Source organism: Typopeltis vanoorti, chromosome 25 (genome assembly GCF_054136105.1).
Source record: "Typopeltis vanoorti isolate ZY-2024b chromosome 25, IOZ_Tvanoo_1.0, whole genome shotgun sequence".
In the NCBI taxonomy this organism is placed as follows: Eukaryota; Metazoa; Arthropoda; class Arachnida; order Uropygi; family Thelyphonidae; genus Typopeltis; species Typopeltis vanoorti.
Window position 1 is genome coordinate 49190609 of NC_143573.1, and position 18994 is coordinate 49209602.

At 37.3% G+C, this 18994-nt stretch overlaps 1 protein-coding gene across 1 annotated transcript in view; it reads left to right on the plus strand.

The window, feature by feature from the left end:
* Positions 1 to 2072: 2072 nt before the first annotated feature.
* LOC150092731 (uncharacterized) overlaps positions 2073 to 18994 on the plus strand; it is a 303164-nt gene continuing 286242 nt past the window's right edge. The window contains exons 1-2 of the mRNA XM_090414579.1: positions 2073 to 2091; positions 3991 to 4060. Coding sequence (XP_090270705.1) covers positions 4013 to 4060 — 48 coding nt within the window. The 5' untranslated portion in view covers positions 2073 to 2091; positions 3991 to 4012. The remainder of the gene's footprint in view (positions 2092 to 3990; positions 4061 to 18994) is intronic.

Consider the following 18994-nt stretch of genomic DNA (forward strand, 5'->3'; position numbering starts at 1 on the left):
AATTCAGGACTGGGTGGACAGCAATATGATACTTTATAAGGGGCGACATGTTTTTGTGAAGGGTAGGTCTTGCCTAAATAATTTGCTTACTTTCTATAATAAAGTAACAGTGGAGTTGGATAAAGGAAATCCTTACTCAGTGATACTGCTTGACTTTGCAAAGACTTTTGACAGGATTCCACATGGAACTCTGTTACATAAATTAGAGCAAATGGGTATGCATCCGAAGATGGTGATTTGGATTAAAGGATGGCTGGCGGACAGATATCAAAGAGTGGTTTACAGAGGAGCTGAGTCCAGGAAAAGGCAGGTGACTAGTGGTGTACCTCAGGGCTCAGTTCTTGGTCCTCTATTGTTTAATTTGTACATGAATGATATTGGAAATACCTTGAATGGAAATATCCACTTGTTTGCTGATGATGCAAAATTGGGAAAGAGCGATAATCAATTCAAATGATGTGGATATTTTACAGGATGACTTAAATAGGCTGACGGTATGGACTTAGGTAAATGGCTGTCAGTTCAACGTGGCTAAGTGTAAGGTGATGCACTTCGGGAGGATGACATCGCATGCTGTTTACTATATTAACGGAACTGAACTGCAGGAAGTTGATGAGACAAGAGACTTCGGAATTATTGTGGATAGAGAACTTAAGTTTAAAGGGCATATTGCAAAGATTGCCAAAACATCACATCAAATTATATGGTTGTTGAGGAACACACTAACAAGCAGGGATAGGGAAGTTATTGTTCCACTCTATAAGGCATTAATAAGGCATTTGGACTATTGTGCACAGATCTGGTCGCCAGAATTTCTTGGTGATGCAGAAGTAGTGGAGAGGATTCAGAGGCGGGTTACAAAGATTGTTGCAGGTCTGTGGGATGTTCCCTATGAGGATAGATTGATGATCTGTATGCTCCAAAAACTAGCTGATAGACGTAGGAGAGGAGATATGATAGAGGTATTTAAATTGTTAAAGGGATTTTATAGGATTGATACTGATGATATTTTTAAGACCAGTGTAGGATGTGAGAGAACGAGGGGCCATCCCTGGAGATTGTGTAAGAGTGTGGTTAACAAGGGTGTTAGGACTAGATTTTTTACTTGGAGGGTTGTGAATGGGTGAAATGCTTTGCCAGAGGTGGTTGTGAATGCTTCAACTGTGAATGAATTTAAGGAGAGATATGATATGTATTGTGTAAATAATGGTTAGTGTGTCAATGTCGGGTCTTCCGCGATGAGTCTTTTGACTCCATGGAAACACCATTAAAATAATAATAATAATAATAATAATAATAATAATAATAATAATAATAATAATAGATACCAATCATCTTGAAATGAGTAAAAGAGGTTTCTTTTACAGTAACTAAATCACGTGCAGGAAAACTTCTTGGTCTATTAAGACAAATTGGTAATTCGTATAAACATTCCAAACAAGAGATTTAGGCACAATTCTCTGTGTGGTTTATATTTTCGCCCCTAACCAAACTGTTTTTACTGAATAAATTTACAAACACTCATTTATTTTCACAAATGATAGCAAAATATGAGTGTTTTAGGCTTAATTGATAAAGTTTATAGTCTGCGGTTAATAGCAACATCATAAGCAGATGTAGCTAGAGCTTTAGCCGCTCGGGGCAGTCCCTGAGTTTGCCCCCCCCCTCTCTCAATACACACCAAAAACACTACAAAAAGTCAAAACGACATGTAGGGAAATAAAACACTATGTTTATTTTTTAAGTAAAACTTTAATTTCAACATCTAAAATATTATTTTTCTTGCTTTTCTGTTAGCAAAATCGTCGATGACATTGGCGAAAGTCTGTAGGTAATTCTTAGTCATTTTTATTTAGAAAAACTCCTCTCACAACTAGCAACACTTACAGCAATTGTGTGTGTTGAAAATCGCAGTAGTATTACAATATTTGGAACTGAGTTTTCGAGACTGTATTTTAGAATTAACTGCAAAAGTTAAAGTGCCGCCCGAAGCTGACCGCCTCCCCCCCCCCCCCCCCTCTGATCATAAGAGATAACTAAACCCATTCCTGTCTGAAGATGTTTCTTTCAATACTATCTTGAAAATATCAAGTACGAATAGTATGAATTTTATTAGCAGGAGTAGCGCTACATAGAATTCTCAGTTATATTTTGTGACTTGATTAGATTTTTTTAAAAATTTATATTTAGTTTTGCTGTTGCCTTTTGGAAGATTTTGTATTTTCCAATAGTATTTGAAAAAAAAAAAAAATATATATATATATATATATAATACAAAATCTTCATATATACACACACATACACACACACACACACACACACATCAAGATTAAAATAACGTTCTGATTGGGTCTATTCTCTATACCGCCATTTTTAAACAGCTGCAGAAGCAGACGACAGAAGTTGTTACTTATAGAAGAGTTTTTGTTTTGTTTTCTAATGGATCTTTCAGCAACAACGTAAATAAACTCTAGTTTAACTTATCTTTTGTATTGGTGAGTATTATGTTCACATATTGGTAACTGAATACTAAATAAGGTTTTTTTTTATCTGCCATCTAATATAAAAGTAATGTGTTTAACTGGTGAAGATTAAGAATGTGGACATTAATCATATATCGAAATATAAACATGCATTGGCGATGCACGCTTTCAAATTTTTTAAAATCACATTTGGAAAGATCGATTGAACAAAAAGGCAGCTTTCTCGCAAGTGGCGGGGAAGGGAGGGAGGAAAATGTTTTCTGAATAATTGTAATATGTATAACTCTTTTACACGAATCAATAATAAACTACTGTGAATGTTTGCCTGTGTCTTATATAAAGGGTTGCCCATAAGTTACGCATAGGGTTTAAACATTTATTAACTTGGTGGTGTCACGTAATAACAATGTTATCCTTTAAGTTCTAATAATGTTAATAATAATAATAATGTGAGGTTAACAGCCTCAGTATATAATTAGACTGCACGTGAAGTTATCTTATGATTATGCTTAATTATGGGATAGAATGAAAATATAACTTCTTGTTGAGTATCATATACATGTGTCCTGTAAACTTCATTCTGCTGTCAGCAATCAACCTAGATCTCAAATCTCATTCACTTCCAAAGTACAGTTACACCAGTACAGTACACAGTTTTATATTTCTGCACTCAAAAGTGCCACACCTTGCACTTTTGAGTATCATCATATAAAAAAGCAAAGAGACACAATATGTAATTAAAAAGTTCCCCTTCCTGCATTTACATTTGGATTTCTTTTCTTCTAATGTGGGTGCTGTCAGTGACAAACATGGCAATTCCATTAGAAACTATATGGTTGTTTTTATTTGGATTTATGGCTGAAGGAACTAAGACTATGAGGCCAGCATAATTGCTCTGGTAGGTTAGCCTGTTCTTATGGGTCATTGCATATTTTTATAGGTCATTGTCAATAGTACTGACTGAGCTGTGGGGATTCCAACTCTATGTAAAATTACATATGCATATATTATAGCTCTGATTGGGTGAGCAGTTAGTGTATATGCCCTTCAAAGATTGTAAGTTTGAATCACACTGTGGATATGGATGTTTTTTACATGTCTTTAGGTAGTAGATGAATTCGTCACCTGATGTGACAAGGCCTGAAGTTCCTTGAAAAACAGTTCCATGTTGTGCTTCCAGAGCAGTATTTCTAGATTTCTTAAATTTTAGCTAGCTCACTGTATTAAGCCTATTAGTACTATAGGCTGAAGAATTTTTTTTTTTTTTTTTTTTGAGGAATGAAAACTAGCATAAAAAAATATATTTGCTTCCAGGCAAAATGAATTTTCAATTTGTATTTCAGTGTAATTGTATGACTCCTGTATATAATTTACTGCAATGCTTTACATTTATTTTCAAAAGATTTCCCTTGTGTATTGAACAGATATTTTAGTTTAATTATATACCATGTATTCTGAAAGAATTAATTCATTTAAAGTAATTATACTTTTTTTTTTTCCCCTATAGATTTTGTGTTCTGAAAGTCAGCATGTCTTGTACTGGTCAACTGATTAAAGAAAGACAGAAATCATCTGGAGTAAGAATTTTTAAATTATTATTTACATACAAACCCAAATAATTGTAATTCTGAATATGCAAACTGCAAAAGATAAAATATTAGCCACAGTTGTATATTATACTAATCTGCAAATTACTTCATAAAAGAAAAAAAAATACTGACTCTATAAACTTAAATTCAAATTCATTAGCATAATATTATAAATGATAACTAAAATTACAGTTGCAAAGAAACAGTTAACAACTGTGGTGTACAAAGAAGCAACTGTTGCTTTGAGACATTAAAAAAGGATGAGTATTATAAATAAGGGAGGATTTATTTGTCTGTGTGTGTTTTTATTAATATCATCGCTTAACTTTGCACTGTTAAAATTGACTGTGGTGTGGTTTTTTGGTATGACTTTCTGCTTTATCTCCAGGGGCATCTATTTACATGGGCTGTTCAATAAGTAATAAGACTAATTTTACTGTGGCGAAACCACTCATCACAATATTAATTTCTGTGGAATAAAGAAATGTTGCTGTATGTATTAACAAAAGAGGTTGATAGATGGCGTATACGGGCTGATGTGCCAGAGTGTCACGTGACTAAATGCAAGTGCTCATCGCCATGCCTACGAGGTGCGACCAGTCTTCGAAATGGAAGCGTCCTTGGAACAGCATTATGCGATTAAATTTTGTGTGCGTTTGCAAGAATCGGCATCGGACACTTTTAACATAATACGTGAAGCTTTCCACGATGAAGCAATGTCGAGGGCAAGTGTTTTTCGCTGGCATAAAACTTTTAAGGAAGGAAGGCAAAATGTGGAAGATCTTGAACGTGAGGGAAGACCTTCAACGTCCATCACAGAGACAATGATCAACACAGCAGCGATTATCATCAAGCACGTTAAAAGGAAGCGTCCATTGCTGAAGAATGGCTTCTTATTGCACCACGATAATGCAAGGCCACATATTGCTGGTTGCGTAGTGGACGTTTTGCAGAAGAACAACACAGATATCCTACCACACCCTCCATACAGTCCTGATCTCTCACCGTGCAATTTCTGGCTGTTTCCTCAGCTCAAGAAACCACTAAGAGGCCGCCATTTCGAAAGCAACAAAGCATGTGTAAAAGCTGCTGAGGTGGTTTTGAAAGAACTTTTAAAAAACGGACTCTTACATGTGTTTAAGAAGTGGACGCAACGTTGGGACAAATGCATCACGTCTCACAGTAGTTACTTCGAAAAAGACCATGTAAATGATGACAATTAAAGGTAATCTGTTTTCTGTATAAACATAGTCTTATTACTTATTGAACAGCCTACGTATTTATTACAATTATTATTATCTAAGATCTCAAGGGAAGCTATAAATCATCCAAACCAGCTGTGTCATTTGTTCCCTTAAATTCATTCACACTAGATGCACTCACTTAGGGCTAGCCACCTTATCCTCGAAGTGGTCGTGGTTTCGAATTGTAATAGGCTATGCGTAATATGAATGTAATAGGCCACTAAGCCTAATATACTTGAGAGTACGAGGAATATTCCACTCACTCACTGCTCTGTGAGAGAAAAACCTAGCTCTTGGAGTTTTTCTCTCTGTGAGAGAAAAACCAATTTACCTATTGGAGAGGTCATATAGGTAAATATGACTTCTCCATTACTTCCACCTTAGTATCACCACCTCTGGGTATGGCTCCCACTGATGAAACCTCAATAAAGGTCGAAACTGGTCTGGGTAGTGGCCCTTCCCTTAATGCATAGCATTATACATGTCCGCAAGGTGATGTGCTTTGCATTATGGGAGATCCTTTATCCAAGTGATGAGAACTTATACCACCTTTACCACAAGTTGCCCCAGTTGAAAGTACTTCAGGTGCAAAGTTTGTTTGCTTACACTTGGATAAAGGATAAAACCCAATATATAGTTAGCCTATTCTTATAATTAGATATGCAATCTATTTTGTCTTGTTCTAGAACATTTTCTTTTCCCATTCCGGGCATACTCAAAAGGTCCGAACCCAAAGTATATTTTTCCTCCCCTTTGCCATATACATAATCATCTTCGAAGACATTCATATCTTTATTATGTTTGCATACCATGGCTGAACTTTTAAACACATTTTTCCCATTCCTCCCTGGATGATCCAATTTCCCTGACTCTCTGCAGTTCGTCTTATATCAAGAAGTAATTTTTCCAGCCTCCTGATAAGAAATTTATGTTATGCTAGAAGTGCACAGCACATCCGGAGAAATTTTACCAAGAAATTATTTATTTGAAATAAATAGTCATGAACTGTTACGAATATCAAACATTCATGTTGTGACTATAAATCAGATAAGGTGTGCATTATTGTTGAAGCATGCAGATTGGTTATATATGAAGAGGGAGTAGTCTGGTTCCTGTATAGAGTTTGTAATCAGGGATTGACGTGCATTTTTAATGGATAAAAGCGAGTGGAGACTAAACAGCACACTCTGGTGCATGAGCACTGACTGAAATTTGTGAGGGAGTTAAAAAGGCATGCAGGCTCTCCACAGTGCATGTAGCTTAGTTCTTCTCAGTAGATTAACTGCAGCTGTGAAGTTAGTTATTTCTTGTGGTTTACTGTTAGATAACTGTGATTTTTTTTAAAATTTCATATCTTCTCTACTTGGGGAGACTACAATTCATCTCTTACCATGAGTAACATTCCACCACCCCTTTCACATTCTTCCAAAATCCTGCCAAAATATCTTTCAATTCTATCCCTGTCAAAACATCCTCCTCAGTTAATCAAATTTTGATGGTACTTACAGTCTTTGGAGAGATTAAATGAATCATTGCTACCAACTCTTTATCTTTAATACTGTTTGAAGATATTTTATGTTTCAAATCAAGAAAATGATGTCAAGTTAAAAATTATTAAAGACAGTTTGCCACTTTCAGCTCTTCCAAATTGCGTAGTGCTTGCATATCAGAAATAAAGAATTGAACTGATGTAAAAGAATGTTTTGCCCACCATACATCACTCCTTGTATCTAACTGTCATGGCAGCCACCAGTGCTAACACATTGTCGCCCGGTCTGTCACCATTTAAAGACTACATATTCATAGATAGTTGAGGATATCATGACATGTTATGCATATTGCATGTATACATCCTGTGGATTGAAAATGTGGCAGGTCAGTAATGGGAATGAATTGGCATGGTAGTCTATGTAAGCAGTGGGAAGTGATGGGTGACTTGAGTTGCTGTCTGAGGCTTTAGCAGCAACAGAGGTAGTATACTGGAAATGGTTGAGTGCTAACTTGTAGATACTAGTAGCATGTTAGAGGATGGGAATGTGAAAGAGGTGTTTATGGATTTGACCTTGGACATTCTGGCAGGGAAACATTTTTTCACAGGCTTAAATGATTGTGTGAGCTAATGTTGGATGAAAGCAGGATGTGTGGAGAGAGAAACAGAACTGTTAAGAAAGGAAATAGAAGGCATGAAAACTGAATCAAGGAGAATGATTGAAGAGATTGAGACTAGAGAGAGTCTAGTTAGTGAGAATGGGAAGCAAGGTGAGAGAATGGAGAGACAGGAAAGAGAGAGAGAGAAAATTGGAGAAAGTTGAGAGAGAGAGAGAGAGAGAGAGAGAGAGAGTATATTAGCGAGGGTTGGTGAGATGAGGGGAAAGTGGGGGGGGGGTAGAGAGAGTCTAGCGATGAAGTTGTTGAGGAATGCCATGTATGGAGATTTAAAGATTTAGGGTGTGCAGAATAGAATGCAAGAAGAGTGCTTGAATGGAGGAACAGTAGAGAGTGTGATGCAGTGAGGTGAGGTGAAAACATGGAATAGATGATAGTGATGGTTGGTATTGAATGAACTTGAGAAACAGTGTGAATCACGTAGTGAGAGATATGAGATTGTTACTAAGGGTTGTACAGCAGAAATGAGTGTGTGTGAGAGAGAGAAGATAGCCATTGCTGTTGTCAAAGCATGATAATGCAGAGTGGAGGAGAAGAGTAGTACTTCAGAATGAGAATGCGAGAAAAGAGCAGTGATAATGAATGAAAATTTGATTTTTTAACGATACTTGTGACATAATGATTAGAAACATATACACATTTGCACAAGAATAATGTTTAATTTGCCAAATATTTCGGTCTGAATATTACAGACCATCTTCAGTGGCTACATAGGAATAGTTTTAAAAAAAACAAAGTTGAATACGAATAATTGATCATTCACACATAGAACGAGCCGCGTGATGTCATATCGCTAAGTATTAGAAGAGTAAACATTTTAAAAGTCATAATTAAAGATATTAATTCAGAAATTCAATAATAATCTTAAATAACATTAGACTAATATAGGAAATTTACAAAAAAAAAAATTAATGTGTTATCCTGATTAAACTTTCCCAAATTTTTGATATAGATATACAGTCATTACGATTCAAGTTAGGACGTTGAAGTAAGGCCTCCACACTTTCTTTAAATAAACGTTCAGATTTGTAGCAACATCTGTGTAGGAGGGGAGAGTCTTGGACCAAAGGATGTTGTGGCTTGTTTCTAATCCATGCTGAGCTAATCCAGATTTCTCAGGTTTGTTGTGTTGAATTGATGACTGATGCTCTTGAATTCTTTTTTCTATAGAACGTCCAGTTTGTCCAAAGTAGGAAAGATTATAATTACAAGGAACTTGATACACACCTGTATATAATTGTGAATTCTGGATTTCACAACAGTTGAACTAACTGTTCAACTTCTCATTTATTACAGAAAGAACTTTCGACTATCAAACATCATATGAAACTAAATGGCTTTTCCGAAAAGAGTACACAACATCTTTTCGATTCTTGCAATCCAACAAGAACAGCAAAGATTTAATACGTCTAGTTCCAATTCCTTACATTTCCGGGATTTCAGAACCAATTTCAAGAATTCTGAAGAAATATGATTTAACAGCCACTTATACACCTGTTAACAAATTATCCACCCATTTTCCTTCATCTAAAGATAAACGCTCAACCTTGTCTCTACTTGGTGTGTATCAAGTTCCTTGTAATTGTAATCTTTCCTACTTTGGACAAACTGGACGTTCTATAGAAAAAATAATTCAAGAGCATCAGTCATCAATTCAAACCTGAGAAATCTGGATTAGCTCAGCATGGATTAGAAACAAGCCACAATATCCTTTGGTCCAAGACTCTCCTCCTACACAGATGTCGCTACAAATTTGAAAGAAAGTGCGAAGACCTTACTTCAACGTCCTAATTTGAATTGTAATTTTTTTTTTTTTTTATAAATTTCCTATATTAGTCTAATGTTATTTAAGATTATTATATGAATTTCTGAATTAATATCTTTAATTATGACTTTAAAAATGTTTACTCTTCTAATACTTAGTGATATGACATCATGCGGCTCGTTCTATGTGTGAATGATCAGTTGTTCGTATTCCACTTTGTTTTTTAAAACTATTCCTATGTAGCCACTGAAGATGGTCTGTAATATTCAGACCGAAATATTTGATAAATTAAACGTTATTCTTGTGCAAACGTGTATATATTTCTAATGAATGAAAAGATAACAAAAATGTTAAGAGAGGTCTGGAAGAACATGTCAATGCTTGGAGTACATTTGAAGATAAAAGGAACTACTAGGTAAGAGATGGATTACATTTGAACACAGGACACAGACATTTAGAGAGACTGTTGCTTCATTGGGAAAGTGAGTGTGTTAAAGTAGGAAACTAGAGTTGCATGGCTGGAAGGTAGCAGGGATGACCTCATGCAGAGATAGTGGCTTGATGAAAGATAGGAGTATACATATTGTAGACCCAAGTGGAGTCTGCAGAAAGTAATAATAGCTATGTGAATACTGACACTGCACTGGTTTTGCTATATACAAATACCTTGACCATTAGGAATAAAAAGAATGAGAGTGTGGCATTAATTCATTTAGTCTCTCTAAAGATTAATGGTACCAGCAAAATTTGGTTAATTGAGGATGATGTTTTGATAAAGATAGAAATTGAAGGCTACAGCATATTTATACAGGATAGGGAATGTAAAAGGGGTGGTGGAATGTTATTCATGGTAAGAAAGGAATTGTGGTCTCCCAAGGTAGAGAATCAGAGGGGAGATTCTACATAACAAGTTGGTATTTATGTTGAAACATATAGGTTTGGATATCAGTTTAGTGGATTGATAACTGAATTTCTGATAGATATCAGAAAGTTGCAAATGCGGCATGGGAGTGATATCATTAGGCAGGAAGGTTACAAGTGGAGTTCCACAGGGTTCAGTACTTGGGACTATTACTGTTTAATCTTTATGTAAATGATCACTGGACTAGAGGGAGATATTCAGTTGTTTGCAGATGATGTGAAGCTTGGAAGGGTTATTAGTAACATTGCTGATGTTTTGGCTTGTCAGTAGAGTTTGAATATGATGGGAAGTTGGATAAATGAATGGAGATGTCAGTTTAATTCAACTAAATGTAATATTTTGAAATTTGGGATCCATAGATCCATGAGATGCTTCATAATCACTTGGTGGAATTATACTGGAAGAAGTGGAGAATGCAGGGGAGGATCTTGGGGAAATTGAAGTTTGGAGGATTGCAGTGATTGTGAAGGCAACCCATAGAATTTCTGCAACACAACATCAAGGAGGATGCTGACCAGCAGAGATAAAAGGGTGTTTGTTACATTGTATAAAGCTCTGATCAGATCATATCTGGATTATTGTGCTTTAAATCCTAGTGATCATAACTGGTCACTAGGATTTAAAGGGAATGAAATAACCTTGGAGAGCATGCAAAGGTGGATAAAAATTATATCAAGACCATACAGTGTTGGCTATAAAAATAGACTGAAAGCATGCAAGCTACAGAATGGTGGATAGAAGATGAAGTGTGTGTTTGTGTGTAGGATATGATTGAGATATTTAAGCTGTTTAAAGGTATTTACCAGATTGACACTCGGGAAATTGTTTATATGATAGAATGAGGGGAAGGAAAAGGACAAGGGGGCATCCATGGAAGTTGCAAAAAGAAGTAATAAGTAAAACGATAAGAAGTTTGTTTTTATATGAAGAGTAGCGAGCCAATGGAATGCATTGCCTGAGAGGGTGGTGAAAGTGCAAATGGTAGATGAGTTTAAGGAGTGGTATAATAGACTTTGTTCCATCTGATATTGTTTAAGGTGGATCTCTCATCGTTAGTTTTGAAAGAATGTTATTATTATTATTATTATTACTCCAGGGAGACTGGGGTAATAATAATAATAATAAGATTCTTTAATATATCAAGGAAGAGAATCATTTTCTGCATAATCAAAATCAGGTTCATATCTACTTTTAGAAATACATAAAAATTTAGCAAAAAAAAAGAAAAAAAAAGGGGGGGGTCTTGACTCTGATTAAATCAGAAAAATATAAATTATTTACCAATAAACAATAAAGACACTGATTCGGCAATAATAAAATATAATAATTTAAATATGCTAAATAAATCTTATAGGATATGAAAATAATTCAATGAATTATTTTCATCACTAACTGTTCATGCAATAAAAAATTCTCTATGTGAAAGTAGTGAAAAAAAAAAATCTTTCCTCAGTAATATAGTTAATTTTTCACACAGTTAACAGCCAAATGAGATAGCTCATACCTTCAAATGATGAAACAGGAGTTCTTGAAATACCGTTTACATAATTAAGAGTTATTCCATGTACAAAATATCTCATTAATAGGAGCTGATAATACATATTGAATAATTTTGAATAATACTGTTGGCATTCACTTCCTTAGTCTTTATTAGATTATCATTCCTTATATTCTGTGAAAAGTGTGTGATGACACCATTTTCATAAATAATTCCACTTTGTGGAATTCAATGAAATAAAGACAATTTCTAGGAACTGATGATTTTAATGATTTCCAAGAAACTATTTCCTGAAAAAACACTATGAACAGCAATCTATATGATAATAGATTGCTTGTTCTTCACCAAGCTTCCCTTCCACAATCCATCTCAAGTATACTTGCATAAATCTTATCAGGAACTCAGTAGAGAAATACCTCTGTAATTCTCGCATTCAGTTTTATTTCCCTTTTTATATATGGGTACTATGAGAGCTCTACTCCAATCATCTGGAATTCGTCCCTCTGTCCAGGCCTTCTGAATTATGAATTGCAGCCACTGTAAGACTTTTATACCTCCATATTTGAGCATTTCTGGTCGAATATCATCTACTCCTGCTGCCTTTCCACATTTCAAGCCTCTGATGGCTTTTTCTATTTCAAGTAGGGATATGTATTCCTGATTGCATGCCTGATCATTGTTTTTTACCACTGCATTGTCACTGATGGTTTCATTTAGCAATTTTTCGAAGTAATTACTCCTTACATCAAGGATATCTTTTTTTATCCAGTTTTCATGTCACCTTTATCATCTCTAATTTCTCTTTCCTCTATTTCTTAGCTTCTTCAACAACCTCCAGAATATCTTGCCACCTTCCTGATATTTTTTTTCTATGTTTTTACAAAAGTCTTCCCATGACTTTTGTGTAGCTAGTTTTACACAGTGTTTAACTTTCCTACATCTCTCTCTCTCTCTATCTCTCTCTCTCTCTCTCTCTTTCTCTCTGTGTGTGTGTGTGTGTAAGAGCACAAGCTGACTTATTTGATAAGAACTTTTCATATGCTTTCTTCTTTTCCTTCACTGCCTCTTCAACTTCTTGTGTCCACCATGGAGTTATGATTTTTCTAACCTTTCGGACCACCTCACCATGCCTCTCTGGCTGAATCAATCATTGTTTTCTTCAGGGCTTACCACTGAATCTCCAAGGTTTGGTTCCTGTTCTCAAACTCTTTCATTTTTTCCTGAATAATGTTTGTGTATTTTAATCTACAGTTCACATCTGAGATCTGCTCAACTTTTATTCGCTTTAAAACTTTCTTACATGTCATTCTTTTCAAAATGAAATTCAGTTTTATCCTGCTCAAACTAAATGGTGATCACTTCCAATTTCAAATCCTCTGTACAATCTAGTGTCTTGCACCAAAGAGAAAACAGCACTATCAACAATAACATAGTCAGTGAGACTTTTCTTATTCCTTGCCTCTTCTCTCTGTGTGAATTTGTGTTTTTATGTTGGAACATTGTGTTAGTAATAACTAGTCCATGTCCTGAGCAGAAATCCAACAGGTATTTGCCATTCGAAATTGTCCCAAAATATTTTTGTATGTCTGGCAATCATTTCCTACTCTACTTTTATTTAGATTCCCACAAGGACCAATTTTTCATTGTGTCAGTTGCTTTCTCTAAAGCCTCAAAAAATTCCTCCACTTCTACCTTATTAGAACCTTCTGTGGGACCATGGGCACAAATAAGTCTGATTGTCCAATTTACTCCATTCTGATATTTGCCCACATTACTCTACTTGATATTGCCTGCCATTGAAGAAGATTAGCCTCATATTTAGTGTTGAATACTATGGCTACTCCTTCTTTTCCTTCATCATCATTGTCTGAATATAACATTTTGCTCAGAAAGATCTCTCCAGTTTTTGTCTTTTTTGTTTCAGTCACTCCTGTTATGTCAATGTGGTACTCATCCAATTCCTCAGCTAGCTCCATTTCTTTGCCATTCAGGCTTCTTATGTCGATAGTACCAATCTTGAACTCTGGTGATGTTGAGTTGGCGTGTGATTTAGGATTTGTTCCAGTAGCTGACTTTTCGCTGTTCGTCCTGGTTCCCTGGTGAAAATAATGGGCACCTTGTTTAACCGGGTGATGCCCCAGCCGTCATGAAATTCTGTCATGTTGTACCATCATTTTATATTGTGGTTTAAGCCAATAAGAATGTTATTATTATTATTTGACACCTCCAGGGAGTCCAAAGACTCATCGAGGGAGGACACCTGCTCTACAGCTCTGTCTCTAGCACTCAGTCCTCCAACTGACCACAACTACACCAACACCATTTACTGCCGACCACTACCACTAGTATTTCCACAGACAATCACAAACATCCATGCCCATAGCGGGATTTGAACCTGCAGCCTTTTGGCTGGAGAGCGGATATGCTAACCACTTGACCAGCCAGGCTGGCAAAAATAAATATTATTATTATTATGTGACATTTCCAAGCAGTCCAAAGACTATCGAGAGAAGGCACCTACTCTATAACTCTATCTCCTCCAATCAATCCACCAACGAACCACAACCACACTAATGGCATCTACACCCCTCCCCCCCCCATGCCACCACGACTAATATTTTCATAGACAATCACAAACATCCATGCCCACAGCAGGATTCGAACCAGCAGCGCAGCCTTTTGACTGGATAGAGGATATGCTAACCACTCAGCCAACCAGGCTGGTGAATGCAATTTGGCTGGCTAATATTAGACTAGAAAGAAAAATTAACATAGCAAAATTTTAAAACAAGTTTCCCAATAAGTTATATGTAATGGTTAGTATATAAGACACAGAATACATCCCTAGCTTGTTGACTGTGCATCTGTGTTGTCAATGGCACTTGAAATTTTTATTGGTCAGTCTGTTTCTGATACTGGGCAGTGGAAATGTCATTATATTGATATGATATGCATCCTTTGGTGCCTCCACTAAAGCACCAAAAGATTCATGGAAAGGTGGTTTGAAAATCTCAGCAGCCTAATGTTGAAAGAATAAAATAATATCCTAAAGCATTAACAGAGGCTTGTTAGCAGTAGGGCACTATATAAGAGCTATATGGTCTTGGTTTCTACAGAAGCACGTAGCTGAGCCACACATCAGTCATGAGATACTCATCTGCACAGACCACAAAGCATAAATAAATTCATCTGGCCTGTAGAATGGTCCATAGCATGTAATGACATCAGTCTTACTGTGAATTCTGGTAACAAACGTGTAATGGTCTTGAACTGTTCTCATTATCTTTCAAATCTAACAGTCTGTTATATCAAGCCATGGGTGCTCTTGAGACTTTATTTCAGAAATTTGATGTGAATAAACTTGATTGGTCTGCACAAAGTCCCAATTCCAGCCTGTAGAACAAACGTTTTTGGAATGAATGGAAATATTAGACTATTCCATCCAGTTATGATATATGGACTGATAGTCATGTTGAAGAAAGAATGGTCCAAAAATATCCAACTCATATTATCACACATTCGTAGAGAGTATGCCTAGAAGAGTAGAAATGTGATCAAGGCCAATTTTACACACAACACACACACACACACACACACACACACACACACACACACACACACACACACACACACACACACACACACACACACACACAATTTTATGTTGCTTCCACCCACAAAAGATTATTTGCAAGCCTATAGTACGTTTAGTACCATGAGTAGGCTAAGGATTTTTTTTTTTTTGTATTTTCTATCAATTTTATATATTTGTTTATTTTTAATTTATTTTTTTACCTAGTCTGGAAAAAGTTCCATGTTTGGTCCTTCAGGCCTCCATTAAGCAGGGAGGTGGTCTCAAACCAGGTGATGAACTTCATCTCCCACCTAAAGATGATCACATATTATGCTATCTCAATACTTATTTGAAAAACTTGGAAAATTACAAATAATCCTGTCTGTCTGTCTGTGCCTGCCTGCTCACCCACCCACTTGCTGTAGATTTTTAATTTTGTAATGCCATTTAACCTCCCTACTGGCCGATGTGGATGAAATAGTGACACCAAATTGCGCTTGCTATCCATGTTCTTCAATGGGTGTTAGAGCTTCGCATCAAGGGTGTGTGCGGTTAAAGAAGTGAGCCCAGCAGGTGGAGAGGATGTTGCGAGTGAGAACACTGAATGTTGGAAGCATGACTGGAAGGGAAAGAGAGGCGGCAGACATGATGAGCAAGAGGAAGTTGGACATTTTGTGTGTGCAGGAGACAAGGTGGAAGGGGGAAAAGGCAAAGGAACTGGGAGATGGATATAAATTGTTCTACTCTGGAGCAAATAAAGAGGGAAGAAATGGTGTAGGAATTGTGGTGTGTGGCAGAATGAAGGGCGAAGTACTGGAAGTGGGTAGAAGGAACGACAGGATCATGCAAATGAAATTGGGTCTTGGAGAAGAGCGGGTGGTCGTATTATGTGTATATGCCCCACAAGTTGGCTATACAGCAAAGGAGAAAGATGAGTTCTGGAACATGTTAGATGAAGAAATGAGGGAACTGGAAGAAAACGAGATGGTGATTGTTGGAGGAGACTTGAATGGACACATAGGGAGACAGAATAGAGACTGTGAAAGGGTGCATGGTCGAAGGCCATGGCCACGGAGTGGGAATGATAAACCAGGAAGGAGAGAGGATTGTGGACTTTGTAGTAGCGTTTGATCTGGCAATTGTGAACTCGTTTTTCTACAAGAGGGAAGAACATTTGATAACATTTAGGAGTGGTAACAACAGTTCACAAATTGACTACATTTTGACTGGAAGAAAACATCTTAAGGTTGTGACAAATTGTAAAGTAATTCCAACAGCTCAAGTGGCACAGCAACACTGACTGCTGTGTGCAAACTTTAAAATAAGATCGAAGATAAGAACCTCTGGAAGCCATGGGATGAAGACAATTAAGTGAATTCGCTTAAAAGAAGAGAGTGCCCGGAATCGTTTTAGGGAGAGGGTGTTAGAGAGGATTTCGGATGGACTGAAAAGTGTACAAGATTGGTGGAAACATAATTCAAAAGTAATTCTGAGCTGTGCAATCAAGGTGCTTGGCGAGACATCTGGAAAGATTAGAGAGCAGAAGGAGGGTTGGTGGTGGAATAATAATGTTCAAGTGGCAGTGACAGCTAAGAGGAAGGCAAAGCAGAAGTGGGATGAGTCGAGAGTGGAAGAGGACAGAGAGGTGTACAGAGAGAGAAAGCAAGAAGCCAAGAGAGTTGTGGCACAGTCGAAGGCCATGGCATATCAAGATCTGTATGATCAATTAGAAACAAAGGAAGGAAGGACAGAGAAAAATTTACCAATTAGCGAAATGTAGAAATAAAGCAGCAAAGGACATCTTACATGTGAGGCAGATCAAAGATGCTGAAGGAAGAGTATTATGGAGGGATGTGGACATAAGAAACAGATGGAGAATATACTTTGAAAGGCTTTTGAATGAGGAAAATGCAAGGACTCATAGAGAAGATGGGCAGCCTTCTGAGGGGATGGTGCAGAACATCAGTAGAGTGGAAGCGACAGAGGCCATGAAGAGTATGAGGAATGGAAAATTGGGGAGCTCCGACAGGATTCCAGTGGAGGCATGGAAGGCACTGGGGGAAGAGGGAATTGACCTGCTGTGGGACCTGTTCATGAAAGTTTGCCAACAGGAAAATATACCCAAGGAATGAAGGGAGAGTACTCTTGTCCCCATCTACACGGGTAAAGGGGATGCACAAGACTGTAAGAATTACAGTTTAGTACCATGAGTGGGCAGACTTTAAAGTTGATGTCCCACATAATGAAAATCCTAGAAAGGGTTCTTGATGGAAGATTGAGGAAGGAGGTGGAGATTCCAAAAGAACAATTTGACTTCATGCCTGATAGATCAATAACAGATGCTATCTTTGAGTTATGGCAGATGATGGAAAGGTTTTGAGAGAAACAACGGGAGCTACATCTGGCATTTATTGATCTGGAGAAAGCATACGATAGAGTGCCAAGGCAAAAAGTCTGGAGGTGTCTGAGGGAGAAGAAGGTACAGGAGAAATATGTTGGTGCGGGAGATGTACAGAAATGTGAAGACAAGAGTTTGGACCTGTCTGGGACAGACAAAAAGTTTTCAAGTAACAGTTGGCTTGCATCAAGGGTCAACATTAAGTCCATTTCTATTTAATATTGTGATGGAGGTGGTGACAGAGGAGGTAAGAGAAGATGTGCCTTGGACAATGTTGTATGCAGATGTCATCTTGCTGTGTGCAGATTCAAGAGAAGAAGTGGGAATTAAACTGGAAAGATGGAGAAAAGTACTGGAAGAGAGAGGTATGAGACTGAGCATAAGTAAGAAAGAGTATATGTTGCACAGTGGGCGGCGGCCAGGAGACAGATCTGGAGCTGGAAGGAAATGTCATCAGGAAGGTGAGGGACTTTAGGGAGGGACTTAGGTTTAACAGTGGAAGAAGATGGAGGGGGCTGAGAAAGAAGTGGGATGCAGGATACAAACGGGTTGGATGAACTGGAGGGAGATGGCTGGAGTGTTATGCAATAAGAGGGTGCTGATCAATCTGAAAGGTAAAATCTATAGGACAGTAGTGAGGCCAGCTATGACATATGCTATGGAAACTGTGGCCCTGAGGAAAAATCAGCAGGATGGAAGTAGCAGAGATGAGAATGCTTGGGTGGATGTGCGGTGTGACCAGAAAGGATCGTTTGAGCAATGACTATGTGAGGGGAACAGTGAAAGTTACCAACTTAGGCGGGAAGATACAGGAGACAAGGTTAAGATGGTTTGGTCATGTGATGAGGAGGGAGGACGAATATGTGGGAAGAAGGGCCATGCAGATGGATGTGCAAGGAAGGAGGAAGCATGGGCGGCTAAAGAAGAGATGGAGGGAGCCGGTAGAAGAGGACTTGAGGATGAAGAACTTGGATGTGGTGACAGCCCAAGACAGGAGGATGTGGAGAGACTCATCATCAACAGTGACCCCACTTAAGTGGGAGAAGCTGCAGAAGAAGAATAAGAAGAAGTTAGAGCTTCGTATCCAGATTTAGCTGAACGTTGTAACGTCTCTGTATTTTCGTTTCCTTATTAGAGTACTTATTTAAGTATGATGCAAATTGATCCAGTCTTCTCTATATCCTTGAGCCTAAATTTTATATCTTTCTCTTTAATATATGACCCGGGTTGACTCCGAAGGATATTTCCCCTTCAGAAACTGGCAAATTTATATTTTAACTGTGCCAGCCAGCTTCCTATAACAAGAATATAATTCAGGCTCAGGGAAACATTCCTAGGTTTTAGGCTTATATGTT